The following is a 15268-nucleotide window of genomic DNA, read 5'->3' on the forward strand; positions in this document are numbered from 1 at the left end:
TGGAAAAAGAGTTCAAGTTCACTGGATTTATCTCTTCTGAGTTGAGGAATCCAGTGTTACATAAGTACTCAAGAATTATGCAGTCATTTATCCATCTACCCACCCACTGATTCACCTAATAATTCATTCAATCATTTACCGAAGTACTTCCACATTCTAGAATATCTAGCAAGCCAAGTTTTGTGCTAAGTCCTAGGTATTTGTAATACTTTCAATTAACAGTTTTCCTTCCGTCTGGTGTTCAGATATTACTAAGCCCAGCATAAGGGATCCCAGAATATTCTAATGACCTTCATATGGTACATGTGTCAGGAGTCATGGCCAGGCCTTACTTGCGGCATGGTTTGAAGCGTCTATCCATTAGTCTGAAGTGAAGCATGTATTTAGGAGTTTTTCCCAGAAGCTCTGTTTTGCTCTAAGATGTCTTCTCCCTACTACAGGCTGAACATGGAAGAGGCTCAGGCCATAGTTGGTAGCTGTCTCAAAGTGCTCAGATTTCTACAAATTGTGTCTGCAAGAGGTATAAGGCCCTTACTGCCCCCACTGTTCTTGTTGTAAAGCACATCTACTGTGACGAAAAGACATGTATTCTGAGTTTCCTCAGATGCTATGGAAAACAGATGTCTGCTCTGTGTTGCCCTCTGGGGCCAGGTGAGTGTGCACACCATACTCCTCCCTCTACTCTGAATAACCTATTTCAGGGATCTAGAGTTTAACTGGCTCTGAGGAATCCAAAACACTTTGGGTCACTCCTCACTTCTGCACCACTTGGAAACATTATTTTCTAAGGATGACAAAGGAAGGGTCCACTCAGGAAAGCAAATCAAGCACAATGTCCAGATGCCAACATTCTATGTATATTTATTTACATTTGGATTTGTGGGTGGAAAGGGTTTTTTCCCATGCTACAAAGTGTTGTTAAAAACAAGTATTACAAATTAATAAATAACAGCTACAACTGGTAATCAGAAGTATGAACTGAAAATAAATGCAATTCCTTTGGTATGAACAAGACTTCGAAGATTTTTCTGTTATAAAACCACGAGCGCCACCATTTCCCTTTCTCTATAGAATTTCCCTTGAGAGACAACTGTTTTCTGCACCTTGCTTTACTCTTTTATGGATTCATGTTTGTAGCACACCAAAAACATCAAGCATTTCCAATTACAATTTATTTTCTACCACACATTCATCAATACATTAAACAAAAGGAAGCAAAGTTAAAAGTAATGTGAAAGGTTTTTTTACTAACTCATGAAAATCATACACAAGAGCCATTAAGAACACACTCAGCTAGCAGCACGGCATCATTGAACTGGTTGCTCAAAGACTAGACAAACAGAATTCTGGGATGCTGTTTCCGCCTGAGTTTTCTAGCTCGTAAGGTTCCAGCTGACGATATTCAAATGTCACACGGTTAATGTGTTTTCCACTGGAGACCATGCGCACCACGGTGTTATCACAGCTAATTTTCATTTGGGCTATAATTGATGGAAAAAAAATAATAAAAGTTTCCTGATAGGTTAGAAGGCATCCAGTCAAATCACACTGTTGACTAGATAATTTCAACACAATGGGAGTGAGGGAAGGGCTCTACGTAGTCAAACCTCTCAGTCAAAACATCTTTCTTTCTTTAATATAACCTGTACTAAATTATAGAATCATGAAATTGGACCCGGCCTTTCTCTGCATGTGCAACACCATGTGATGAATGTAGCTGGCTGGAAGGAGCAAGACGACGTCTCTTTGGCCTTTGACCTGTACTCCTGCCTGCCTGTGCCAGCTGGGTGTCACAGGGGCAAAGATGCCAGTGCACTCTGCTCTGTGTTCCCTCTTCATGGGGACATCACTGCCCCTAGAGAGAAATTAGAAGTTTGCAGGGACAGTTTGGGGTCAGAGCAATATCTGGGGTTACAAGTGGTATTTAGTAAGTAAAGGAGATAATATACTGCTGAATGTTTACATAAACAAGAAAATCCTCCTTGTTATATTCTGAGTCTAGGTAAGAACTATACTTTATACATAAAAACTCATTTGCACACTGTAAGTACTCTGAATAGACCAGTTTGTGTTCTAGTGCCCACAGATAGCTTTCCCTCTCATCTTTTCCTGTCTTTCTCATATGGAATCACTTGTATTATTCTTACTTGTTTTACATCCAATATTTTCGTTACCCATACATGCATCTGACAACTTTTATATCCCTTCTTCTGAAGGCGTGCTGGAGCAGTTATATGTTGAAAGTCATGGTATTGTTATTAAGATTATTCAATTATGTGCATAATTTAGGCAAAGTAGTTTTTCAGTCTTAGCTACATCCTTTTCGCCTGATCTAAGTCATATAGCTCAAGCAGAAACAAGACTCTGGCTTCAGTTATCTAAATTTTAAGTTACAAGTGTTCTTCAATCCAGTCGTATCTTTCTATTCCTCTCAAGTACATGTCCCCAAGGGCTGCCTCCCTCCCACAACAGCATTAGTCATGCAGTCAGTGCCTGGGAGAGTGCATACAAAAGGCCAGCAGGGCCACATGCAGTGACTGTTTATACCCGGTCCAAGGGATGGTTAGCATAAAAGACTCTTCTAGGCTGGGCATAGTAGTGTGCAACTGTAATCCCAGCAGTCTAGAGGCTGTGGCAGGAAGATCAAGAGTTCAAGGCCAGCTTGAGCTACATAGTGAGACCTTGTCTCAAGAAAACAAAACAAACAAATTTTCTAGTCTTTAGCAAAGTAAATTTTTAGACACCTTTAGAAGCAAGCTTTACCATGGTTAAGAAAGCTTGCCTTGAGCCCAGCCCTTGCCTAAGTCTCATCTGGAGCCTTTTTCATGCCTGTGAATCTTAGGACCAGGAAGACACAACAGGCCTTAGTGCTTACCTGTGTGCATAATTTCTCTTTCAGAGCTGTTTTGTTTATTGAAGTCACAGTATTAGGTCAGAGAGAGAAAATACTGGTGAGCTGACCTGGTTTTGACCAGGATACAGCTGATCAAAGTGCCTGTTTTGCAACTTCACTACTTAGTTGGGGAAGGGATGGTAATGGGAGAGAAAGGGGCTGTGGTGGGGCTATTCTGTGAGATTCAGCATTGATGCTAATTCAGCTTTACTTTTATCTCTTTTCATGTTACCAAAGATTCCTATAACCTGAAGTGCAGATATGGGGATGACCTTTGTAGAACTATTTTATGTAATCCCCCCCCCCACATACACACACATACTTAATTAGCTTGTTCATGAGATCGTACTTCCCACCCTGTCCTCACCTACCTTAGCATGATCACATGGAAAGCCTTGTTGGTCCCTGACAAAGAAGATCTGGCCTGTTTGACAGCTGTGTCCTAAACACCCAGCCTTTTATTACTGGGTGGCCACCTTCAGATTTCAGAATTTGTCTGTGGCACTGTGGCCTCTGAGAGGCTAGTTTAGCTGTTGTTAGTTTAGAAACTGTGGACACTGAGCCTTGCAGAGAAGCTCTGGTAAAGCTTACTGCTTTGTTGTTTATGTACTAAAAGTAATTCGCCTCCATAAATGTACACACCATATATATACACATATACCCCATATTTATCACGTGTATATGGTAAGCTTACTTAGTTATTTCGTTGTTGTCCTATTACCAGTCATTGATACTTTTACCATTTGAATCAGCAGTCAACAAACACGTTAGCCTGCAGAGGATGAAAGCAGAGAAGGTCCCCAAAGTGGAAAACATTGTTTTCTTCATACACACTCTTGATGTCAGATGTTTTGGTAGTAGGTTCTGGCACTGCACATAAGCTCAAATGTAAAATTCTCATATTGGCTCAACATACAAAATAGAAATTTGGAGGTAGAACTTGTTGTATAAAAAAAGTAAGGAGTGTTTTATTTAAGGAAACAACCTCAGCAAGCATATAAATGATAACGGAAGAACTATCTCACCGGGGCCATGAAAGGGGTAGCACAGGTCAGCTAAAGGCATCATCTTGGATGGGTCCAGTCCAGTTCCTCCCAGCAGTTCTACAAAGTCTCCGATTCCCCCACAACCCGCTGAGGGTTTCTAAGAGAACACAGCAGCAGAGCAAGATACAATTAAACTTGTTGCCGAGGTCAAACCACTGGCAAAGGGCAGATGAGTAAACTCATTGAATCAGCTCTCAAAATCTGGCTACGACTTTGAATTCAACCTTAGAGACTCTAGGAAAAAAAAACACAAACTTAATTGTTTAAAGGGGAAAAGAAATTCCTAAGAATCACTTTTCTAAACTAGTTGACTAATTACTTTTTAAATGTATATGCACTTTTAAAATGTTAAAGTCAGTGATCAGAATGATGAAACAGGAATCTGTAAGCTCTGAGTGGACTCTGAGAACACTTGGCTTTTTAAGTCACTTGCACATACATACTGAGCCCCTGGGGGTTCTCACTGCAGTGGCCAGAGAAAATGAGGTCCATTTATCTGCATCTTATAATTTTATAGATTTTGTGTATTTGTTTCGCTATTAAAATTCTGTTTTCCTTCAACCTACTTCCTTTTCTTTTGTTAATAAAGGAGTATTTCTGATACTGGAACGTATCATTTCTATCAATAAGGATTCAGATTACTTGAGTATGGTAAAGAAAGAATAAAAGTACAATTGGGGGTCCAAATTAGCTAAACTTACCATTAACTTTTTCCTTTCAATGAAACCAAATTCATTTCAAGCTACTCAACATAAGATTTTATTCTAAGCCTTTGTGTTACCCACCAAAACCACCTTTTCCTGCTTCCCTGAAACCTTCCACAGTGCTAGCCACAGTGATACCATGATGTCTCACTCTCTCAACACATTGAAAACATCCATTCTCAATCCCAAATGTTGCCTTTGACCCATCCCCTTCACATGCCCGGACTGGCTTTGAATTCATGGCAATCCTCCTGACTCTGCCTTCTAAACATTAGGATTACAGGAATAAACTATTACACCTGGAAATCTGTCTATAAATTTTTCAGTCAGGGTTCCACATGTACTGTCTCCCACAATCTGTGTAGCTTGTTTTGCGTGTAATCCTGTTCTTCACTGAAGTGTGCTCATTAAGAGATCTAGTGGAATATGCCAGATGGCCAGGAGTTAACCAGATGAACCCTGACACACAGGAGTCAAAATCTAGAATAGAGAACACATCCACGCAGAAGCACACCCATCAGACATTTAGAAGGACATTGAAATATGATGAGATGAATGAAAATTAAAATATAATGCCAACTATTTGGCTAAGGAGGGGAGGCAACATGGAACGTCTAGTTTAAAGGATCTCTATGCAGAGGATTCCATGCTTAGGTGCTTTACACCTTAGGTGCTTTCACATGATGAAATAGAGATTTAATTAGACCCACTGTGCACAAAGATTCATGTTTGTGAATGGAGAGTCAAATAAGCTATTTAGGGGTGAAAGGAAAGAATGTAATTGCTGCTCCCTGGAGCAGAGGATGCCCGAGGGGAACTTCTGTACTGACTGAAGTTTCCACTTGGTGAGTGATGACACCTCTCTCCTCTTAAAAGTAGTCCTCAGATTTTCTTATCAACAATGGCAGTAAAGGAGTTGCATATGACCTATGTGGGGTTCCAGGTCTCAGCAGCAACCCCTGCAGGTCTGGTTGAGGTTCTAAACCACTACTGTCTCTTGCTACACTACATCACTATGTCAAAGGAGAACCCACACTTCTTGCACTGAATAGAACACTGCTCTGCTGGATACAAAAAGGTGAAATCTGGCCTTAAATACACAAGAAAACTGAGGCGCTTCAGGAGTATTCTTATTAGGTGCACTAACAACAACCAGAGTCGTCTCGGGGGGACCATGTAAAAGGTAGCGCAGCCCCTTTCACACATCTACCAGGTGGAGGCCAGCATGACCTTCAGACACTAGTCACTTTCCCACCTGAACCCTTTCAGCTTTCAACTACACTTGATGCACGTGAGCTTCCCAAGACAGACGGCATTCTCTGGCACAGAACCTCCCTAAGCTGTCGCACCTACTACTCCCTCTGCACCTTGCTTCTTTCCATTTCTGGAATTCAGGAAGCTGGTTTCTGCCTAGGAACCTAGGCAGCACTATCCCCCTGTCCCTCGTTCTTTCCGTGGTTGCTGGCTCTTTCTGAGCTACTGCTTGGGCCTCACTTTCCTGACCACACTGTCTCAGGCAGTTCTTCTCTCTGTCTACCGGCTCATTCCCAATTTCTGTCTATCAAACCATTTTGCTTCATTTTCTGTACAGACTTACCACTATCTGAAATCCGGGACAATTTTGCCTGTGTCATTCTACTAGAATACAGACTCTCTGTGGCAGAGCCTGCCTTGTTCATTGAAAATTTCCAGAATTTAGAATAATCCTTCATACATTTAAAATGTAATTATTATTATTATTATTATTATTATTATTATTATTGGAGGCAAGGTCATGCTATGTAGCCCAGGCTAGCTTGACACAAGAGATTCTCCTGCCCCAGTCTTCCCAGTGCAGAGATTACAGGTATGTGCCTCTGTATTCAGCCCTCAAAAAGTGGTTTTTAAATGAATAGATACCTAGAACACTATAGGCTTTAAATATAAAGGGGACTGCCAAGATTATTCTTAGAGCTCTAATACCTAAAAGGCAGATCACCTATCTGTTACTATCTTCTATATTTTATACTAAGAATGGCGGGGCATACAAGCAGTAAGTCGATAAGATTAGACACAAAACACTCAGAAGTCCTTATCAAAGGATCATTCCTCCACCGAAGTCCAACAACAGCAACAAAAGAGAGGCAGTGGCTTATGAATTTGAGGCTGGAAGAAGTTGGATGTAAGTTTTTATTTTTTTTTTCAGACTGGTCCTATTTATTTAGTTTTCTCTAAGCCCTGTCTGATTAGAAACCTTGATACTAGCAAATTCATGTGTTATCTTAACTTAGGCATATGAACAAGAGAAAGGAAATGAGTGTGACTCACAGGGACATTTCTGTCAGTGCAAATAAATGCAGTCAAGCCAGCACTCACTTTAATGTCCATACAGAAGTTCATTTGAAAGCAACTTAGTAGGGATTCACAGCTAATATTTTTGAAGTAAAATGTAATGCAACATGCTCTTCAAATCTTTCCTGCCTTTTGCAATATAAAATCCAATTTCATATTTTATGCTACCGTTAGCATTCCTTCCACAGCTCACTGCTGTCAATGAGAGACTTTCTTGGTGTCAAAAGAAAATTCCAATAATCAGGAAAACAGCTGTGTCGATGACTCACAGGAGGCTCAGTTAGGAGAGAATTTTTGTAAAAGCGGCAAGTACAAGAGCGTTCAATTGTAATTACATACCACAACTTTACCAACTGAAAGCGTTTCCTATGTCACAAGAGAACTGGAGTCGTCAGTACAGGCACCTGAGTAAGTGACTTGCAGCTTAGACTAAAATAGAAGTTAAGGAGGCCAGGGGGCCTGACTGTTGCAACTTCCTGATGCCAGGCTTACTTTGGCTCTGATAAAACAATGACCTTCCCAAATGACCATGAAGCAAGCAAGTCACTCACCTTTAACTGAAGACCATGCAAATGTCCCAGGGTGAGATCAGAGATTTTGATTGCCACAGGATAAACAATGGAAAAGCTGCAGTTCCGGTGTTGCTGGGGAACCACCAGGGTGAACCTTCCATTCGGGGTCTGGGAGATGACATTACAAGCTTGGTAGGAAAAAGAAAGTTATCATTTGAGTTATTTGGCGTGCTCAGTTTTTATAGAAATTTTTTGTATCCAGGACTGGAGAGATGGCTCAGCAGTTAAGAGCACTGATTGTTCTTGCAGAAGATCTGGGTTTGAATACCAGTACCCACATGGTGGCTAACAACTGTAACTCCAATTCCAGGGGACCCGACATCCTCCTCTGTCCTCTGTGGGCTTTGCATGACACAGGTGCACTTACATACATGTAGGCAATATATTCATACACATAAAATAAAAACTAAAAAAAAGAAATCTATTGTATGCTTATTCCAGATTTAAGTTCATGACCTTCCAGGTGTTCAACTTGCAGCCCCCCTGGCAACATGTGTGCCAAGATGTGTTATGAATGGGGCCAAACACATTTATAGGACTATGGTGTTATGTCTTAATGTCAAATGGATGAACCTCCTGGTAAGGTTTTGTGCCCAGAGAGAGGGTATATCACAGTGACAACTTGCAGAGAGGAGCTGGGGAATAAAACTCAGTGACATGTGGACATTGTCAGGAAGCCCTGGGCTGCAAGGAGGCTTCTAACCTTCACCTCAGGTTTTATAACAACCACAAGATACAAATACTTCTTCACCAGTCCAACAGCACATCTGGGTGAAGTTCTAGGAATACTTCTGTTAACTTGGGTCTGGGTCCAATCTAGGAACCTGGGAGAATCAAGGCTTAAAGGTGAGCCATAACCTCAATCCTGTCTGAAATCATTGCTCATAGAATTTGGAGCCATGGTGCTATTTTTAAATGATAAAGTCATGAATAACGTTATCATAAAGATTTTATGATGGAGACAAAATAAGGTGAGAATAAAATAAATAGCACATTTATATCTGGTAAATATTTTCTGCGTGTTGAGTGATAGTGACTGATGTCAAATTTTAAAATCTTGGTACTGTCAAGGATTTCTGAAAGTTTTGCTTTTTATTACATATCTAAATTTACAACAAAATTTTTTTTCTATCTCTGAAACAGAAGCATGGAATGTACACTTTTTCTGATTAAGGAGCAACAGAACAGGTCTGATTTGCCTCCTGCCTCCTTCTTACATTTTTAACTACACTAAATTTTAGAGAGAACTGAAATTCCATGACAATTCTAAAAAACCTCTTCTGATTTCTTACCAAGCAAAATACAGGAGAAATATTTCAAGTTGTTCTCTATAGTTATTCTACTTCTCACAAATAGCCTCAGCCCTTCATGGGCTCCCCTGCCCCTCTCCAGTGCTGGGGATTGAACCCAAGGCCTTGTGCATCCTTAGGCCAGTGCATTAACACTGAGCTATCTCCATATCTCCCAGATCTTTCACTCAGTGAGGAAAGTAAGCTGATAAGTAAATTCATTTTGATCAAAGCAGCATGCTTAAGGGCTGGGCTATGTAGTTTTACAGTCTAATCTATGTGTTTTTCCATTAGAAATGAACTAAGTTAGGGTGTCAGACTCAGCATCAAAATATTAACACAACAGAAGGCAATATAAAGGTACTCTGGTCCACGCCTCTCCCTGGGCATGACGTCTGCCCACCTTGACTCAGATGCACAGGACTTTAGCCTTTTTCTACAAAGCACTAACAGCACAGGTTCATGTTTATCTTAGAACTGTGGATTGACTTGGGGATTAAAGTTGTCGCTGAATCCATTGTAATATCTTAATTCAGAACAAGACTTTGAAGAAAAAATAGAACTGTATGAACTATAAATTAGGGTATTACCTAGCCTAGGAAATGAAACTGTCATTTGATTTTCATAGCAATGAATAGTTCTTTAAACTAATTTTAAAATTTTTATTTTTATTTTTTATATGTATAAGTGTGTTGACTGCATACCTATTGAGGTAGAAGAGGGCTTCAGATCGCCTGGAACTAGAATTAGGGACAGTTGTTAGCCTCCATGTGGGTGCTGGAAATCGAATCCAGATCCTCTGCAAGAGCAGCCAGTGCTCTTAACCACTAAGCCATCTCTCCAACCCCTCTTTAAGCTATTTTTAGTTAGACACAAGTTTCCATTCAAACCTTTCCTTAGTTCAAGTCTCCCAAGTTTGTAAGGTAATACAACCTTTGCAAAGCAGGTGTAACCAACTACCTCCCACCCAAATCCTGTCTTTCACTTGAGCAGACAGGGAGCTCACTTACGAAAGAGGTTAGGCTCCATCTTTATGGTTAATGTGAATCCATTTCCTGGTTCATGGACCCTGAAGAAGACCATGGCCACGTTCTGGGAAGATCTGATGCTCCTTTTGCTAAGACCACTCTCACAGAAATCTATGTACCGCTCCATGGTAGGGAGAGGATGATCCTGGGAACTTGGGAATTTCTCCCCCTTGAGGATCCAACCATCAAATACCTTCAAATAATAATAATAATAATTAATAATAATAATAATAATGCAGACACAGATGGTCACTTTCAACAACTCCTGAGATCATGAGTGTGTTGAAAGGCAGGGAGAAGTTACCCAGCAAGGAGGCTTCAGTTGCAAGGGGGAATCCACAACCACACTCACAGCCTGCTTGTTTTTCATTTGCATGCATCCTGTGAGAGTTGGCTGCAAGTAGCATCAATTAATCAATGCCTTTTTGCATAAGCCTTAAAGCTAAGTAAGCACACTTTTTTATACTTTATCAACTCTTTTTTTTGACATGGTCTCCCTAGTCCCAGCCCTCCTGGAAGTCACTATGTGGACCAGGCTGGCTTCCATCTTACAGAGATTCACCTATCTCTGCCTCCCGAAGGTCGGATTAATTTGTCAACTATTGTGATTAAAGGAAGTTATAGAATAGGGCTGGAGAGATGGCTCAGCAGTTGAGAGCACTGCAGCTAACAACCATCAGAAACCCCAGTCCCTGGGGATCTGACACCCTCTTTTGGCCCCTGGGCTTGGATGTATGTGGTACACTTACATACATGCAGGCAAAACATATACATAAAAATTTTTAATTACAGCCTCTTCTAAAAAAATTAAGTTATAGACAACATTCATTTTCATCTGTATTTTCCACATCCCACTTTCATATTTAGATTTCATTTAACTTCATCTTCTCCCTTTCCTCTGGCCAGTGAGATGTGAACAACAACTTCCAAAAATATAAGTAAGAAAAGAAAAAAAAGCAGATCTTGTTTGTAACCACAGCACTAGAGAGGATGAAGTGGGAGGATCATGAGTTTGAGGCCAACCTGGGGTACATAGTAAAATTCTGTCAAGGTAATGGGGTGGGGGAAAGAAAGGAAAAACTCCGGCAGCAATTTTAGGTCCCAGTGGCTCATTCTTATTTTTAAAACCATCATCCCATGTTACTTTTTAAAATATCCAGAATGCTGTAGTCAGGACATGCCCTGTAAGCCAAGTAGGACTTTTCCTCTTCATGTCCTAGGTTAATTTGGGACAAAGGTCAAAGTCAAGTGACTTCACAGGTCTGCATTTTAATGAGTCCACCATAGCCCACGTTAGCAAAATTGCCAACTACCCAGTTGCAAATTATTTCTATCATATTTGACAGGTTCCAAAATGGTTCTGCTTTGGAGGTTTCAACGTGATGGTTTTCACCGGGCAGTAGAGTTCCATCAGCCACCCTCAGCTGACTTGTGTGGCTGTGCAGAGTGGGAGTGGAGATGCTGTAGGCAGGAGGCCTGTCTTCCCCTTTCACCTGTCTCAAACTAGATGTCTCCTAAGCATCCCTCCTGCAGCCAATGCCCTAGCACTCCACAACCATCACCCCAACCCTGAATAGCCCACGTACGTACGCTTGGAGGATCGAGATGGGCTCAGATCTCAGGCATGGAGCTAGCCTGCACGCCTCGCTGGGCTCTGGTGGTAGACATGAGTTACTTTTGCCGTATTTTGTCTGCCCCAGATTACATCACAGTGTCTCCTGCTACAAGTTCAAGTGCTGGGAAGTTCCCAGGGCCTCCAGAGTGTGTGCAAGGGAATTTAAACCTCCACAGCTGCACGCCACCTGCAGGGTGTGCGGCTGCGAGACCCTTCCTGGGTTGAAGGGAGGTTCCGGCTGCCTGGGTTGCCCCGCAGCTCGCTTCTGTTACCCGAGCACCAGAGTCCGGTCTGGTTCAGAGCAGTCCCTGGCTTGCCACGCTGGGCGCAGCTCACTAGCCCTTTCCAACCCTCGACTGCCGGCCGACTCGGGATGTGCGGGACCGGAATCCCTCACCTTCAGGAAGTCTCCGCCCTGGCAGTCGATGGAGACTAGGTCGTAGTGGATGATGATGAACTCCTCGGGTTCGCCAATGAAGAAGGCTGCACAGTGCAGCTGCGGCCGGTCGGCGGTGAAGGTGAACTGGCCAGGGAGACTCAGCATGTCCAGGCACCCTGGGACAGAGTACCAAGCGTTTCTAGCTGCCTGGGACAGCAGCTCCCCGCGCGCCTCATTCTGGGGCTCCGCAGCGCGCAGCACCCCAAGTCGGATCTCCCAATTTAGGGTGCCCCTAATCCACACACGCGGGCTCAGAAGGCTCTTTAGTGATGCGAATTGCTTGGGGAACGTCCTGGTCAACCGCCGGCGGGCGATCCTGCGAGCCTCCCGCCCTAGGAGAACAGCCCCAGCCTCCCCCTCCCAGAGGCCCGCGCCCAGGAGCAGAACCGCTGGACTCACGCAGAGCTCGGCGGTATGGCTGCTCCCCAGCCAGGTCCCGTTTCAGGTTGGCGCTGAAGAGCTGGAAAGGGTCGTAGTCTGCAGCTTCTTGCGACTGGCAAAGAAAATGAATCCATCCGGAAAAGTTCAGGGGGAGGGAAAGAAAGTGGACCAGGGGCAGGAGACACCCCTTACAGCTCAGAGAAGCGAATAGAGAGCGAGTCCATGTGTCCCCAAGTCCTGAGACCACCGGGTGAGTCTTAAGACTCTTCCATCAGATCTGGGCACCCAGGGCATCCCCAGCAGCCAGAGGAAGGCAGGCGGTTGGGATGTTCAGAGGCAGGGAGAAAGCAAGCCTAGGCGAACCACGAGGGGAAAGAGGACCCAAGAGAGAGCAAAGGATTCGCTTACAAACCTGCGTGCCGCCGGTGGCTGAATACTGAGGAGAACCGAGTTAGGGGTCAGTGCAAGGATGGCTCACCTCTACGTAGCGGCTCTCGCCCCTTAGAGCTGTCAGGAATATCAGAATGAAGTGATATTGGAGTTTGAAGTTAGGTGACATGCTGGCCTTGCCCCTACAGCTGGTGCGCTCTGCTCCAGTGATCTTTTCTTCGCACACCTTCGCCCACGCTGAGAGCTCGAAGCCGGTAGGGTCCTTTCACTGGGTCTCTTTTATAGAGCAGCAGAAGAGGGGAGGCTCTCTGTCCCTTAACTGATCCGAGCTTAGTTACCATGGGTTACCCTCTCTCGGTGACAAAATACGTGACGCTGACGAGGGTCCAGTTATCAACCTCAAATTTTTCAACACGGCCCAGCATTATTCACCAAGAATGACTTCAATCACTACAACTTAGTGACCTGAACGTGTGGGAGAAAGGATGAGGCAGGGACAGACCGAGGGAGGACATTTTTCTTTTCCTGTCAGATGCTACATTATTCTCTCCTCTGGAATATTCAGGGAATTTTCAATTTTGGAAAAACAAAGAAACAAAAATTATATATGTGCATAAAATATCCAAGCACATACCTACGACCACATCATGTGGCCTTGTCATATAAGCTTTGATGGGATCCTGTTGGAAATGGTCAGAGTACAGTACTGGTGCGATTGCCATGCCTCTCAGAAAGAAAGATGAGGCATTTTCAGCTTTTAAACTTTACCAGAGCCTGATTTTACAGAATATTGCTGCAATGCAATTGCAAGCTTTCCTCCTGTCTCTAAATCTTTGCTTTATTCTGGTCCAGGTTTTTATAAGCATTCCCTTAAGGGAAAAGCAGTTCTGAAGTCTGCAATGTCCTGTTGTTCCCTTATTGTCACTTGACTTGGATATTTCTGCCCTATACACATTTCTGGACAGTTAACTGTGGCCAGAACTTTAGCCTCATCAGGATCACTGAGAGAATATCATTCCACTCAGTACTTCCAAACACCTGGGTTGCTTTGCCCCACTGGTGGGGAAACTACAAGGCTCCTCAGCTAATGCACAGGCCCAGTCAAGTGGGTAGTGACCCAGACAGGAGTTAGGTATAAGCTTGTCTCTGCTGCTTGGTGAAGGCCATGGCTTCTGCTTTCTGTCCAGAATTGTGGACAATGTAGAGACACTCGCTTCTAGGATTCACTACTTCTTTTTCTGATAGGTGCTAAGTACCACACTATAAGATTTTAATGGAAGTAAATGGCTATATTTCTAGTTTTAAAATACTTAAAATTAACAACAATGATCTAGTGATATCAGGATTTGATATTTTCATGTTTGAGACACTACTGAACTCTGGACTGTTCCTTAGCTTTTGGATCAGGAGGTCTTCCTACCCTGGTTCCATGCCATAAACAGTCCTTAGGCCAGACTGCAGAGCACAAAGAGCATACAAAGGTCATGAACACTGGTCATCACAGCCTCATCTCCATCCCAGGGACTGTTTGAGTACCTGAATTTTAGATACAGAATACAGAGCCCTGAGAGGAATGAAAGAAGAGAAAATACAAATAGCTTAAACTTAAGGGGACCAAGACATCTTCTGGTCCATCTCCTACCCCGTTTGTGCCTAGAGGGAGTCTTAGGCACACCCCTCCTAGCATATCATAGCCTGTCCTCTTCTCCCATCAATGTAGACCCAGCCTTGGCATACCTAGGGCTCAGCCCAACACTTACACAGGGACCTCTGTCTTCCCCACTTTGGGGGTTTGGCACTGTGTCACTCCAGCCCAGTGCTACTCATTCACATCACCAAGAAGCTGTTACTCTCTAATCTACCCCTTCACATGCATGCACACACACACACACACACACACACACACCAGTACATGGACCACCATGTTGTCATAATGTTCTTTTTTCATGAGCCACACACATTCAGCCAGAGTTGAAGTGAGTGCAAACATAGTGACTTAAAGGGAACAGCTGATAGTTCATAGTAATCCACCAGTTATAATACAAGATGGACTTCCCACCAAATGCTGTGCAGGAAAGTGTCATTTTCACGGATTTGGTGAACATCTAAGCCAGTGGAAGTTTTTTTATAATACAAGATGGACTTCCCACCAAATGCTGTGCAGGAAAGTGTCATTTTCACGAATTTGGTGAACATCTAAGCCAGTGGAAGTTTTTTTATAATACAAGATGGACTTCCCACCAAATGCTGTGCAGGAAAGTGTCATTTTCACGAATTTGGTGAACATCTAAGCCAGTGGAAGTTTTTTTTTGTTTTTTGTTTTTTGGTTTTTTTTTTTTTTTTAACTGAGTAATTAGATTAAAAATGGAAGCCTATGGAGGAAAACTAAGAACACAAAGATGGGGGACTGGGGATACAGTTCAGTGATAGAGTACTTGGCTAGCATTACAAGGGGTGGGTTCAGTCCTTAGCACTGGAAAATAACTACATTAATTTAATTAAATAAAAATTGGAGGACAAACAGGCTGTGTTAGCACATGCCTTTAATCTCAGTACTCAGGAGGCAGAAGCAGGGGAATC

General features: G+C 42.9%; 1 protein-coding gene across 1 annotated transcript; it reads right to left on the reverse strand.

The window, feature by feature from the left end:
• Window positions 1-847: 847 nt before the first annotated feature.
• Crhbp (corticotropin releasing hormone binding protein) lies at window positions 848-12984 on the reverse strand. The gene is made up of 7 exons (XM_008855992.3): window positions 12777-12984; window positions 12317-12410; window positions 11876-12033; window positions 9846-10056; window positions 7526-7674; window positions 3919-4036; window positions 848-1481 (listed from the first exon to the last, which is right to left on the reverse strand). Exons 1-7 carry the CDS (start codon window positions 12855-12857, stop codon window positions 1324-1326), a joined length of 969 nt encoding a protein of 322 aa, XP_008854214.1. The 5' UTR covers window positions 12858-12984; the 3' UTR covers window positions 848-1323.
• Between the last annotated feature and the right edge of the window lie 2284 nt (window positions 12985-15268).

The sequence above is a fragment of the Nannospalax galili genome, unplaced genomic scaffold (genome assembly GCF_000622305.1).
Source record: "Nannospalax galili isolate Female #2095 unplaced genomic scaffold, S.galili_v1.0 scaffold907, whole genome shotgun sequence".
Taxonomy (NCBI): Eukaryota; Metazoa; Chordata; class Mammalia; order Rodentia; family Spalacidae; genus Nannospalax; species Nannospalax galili.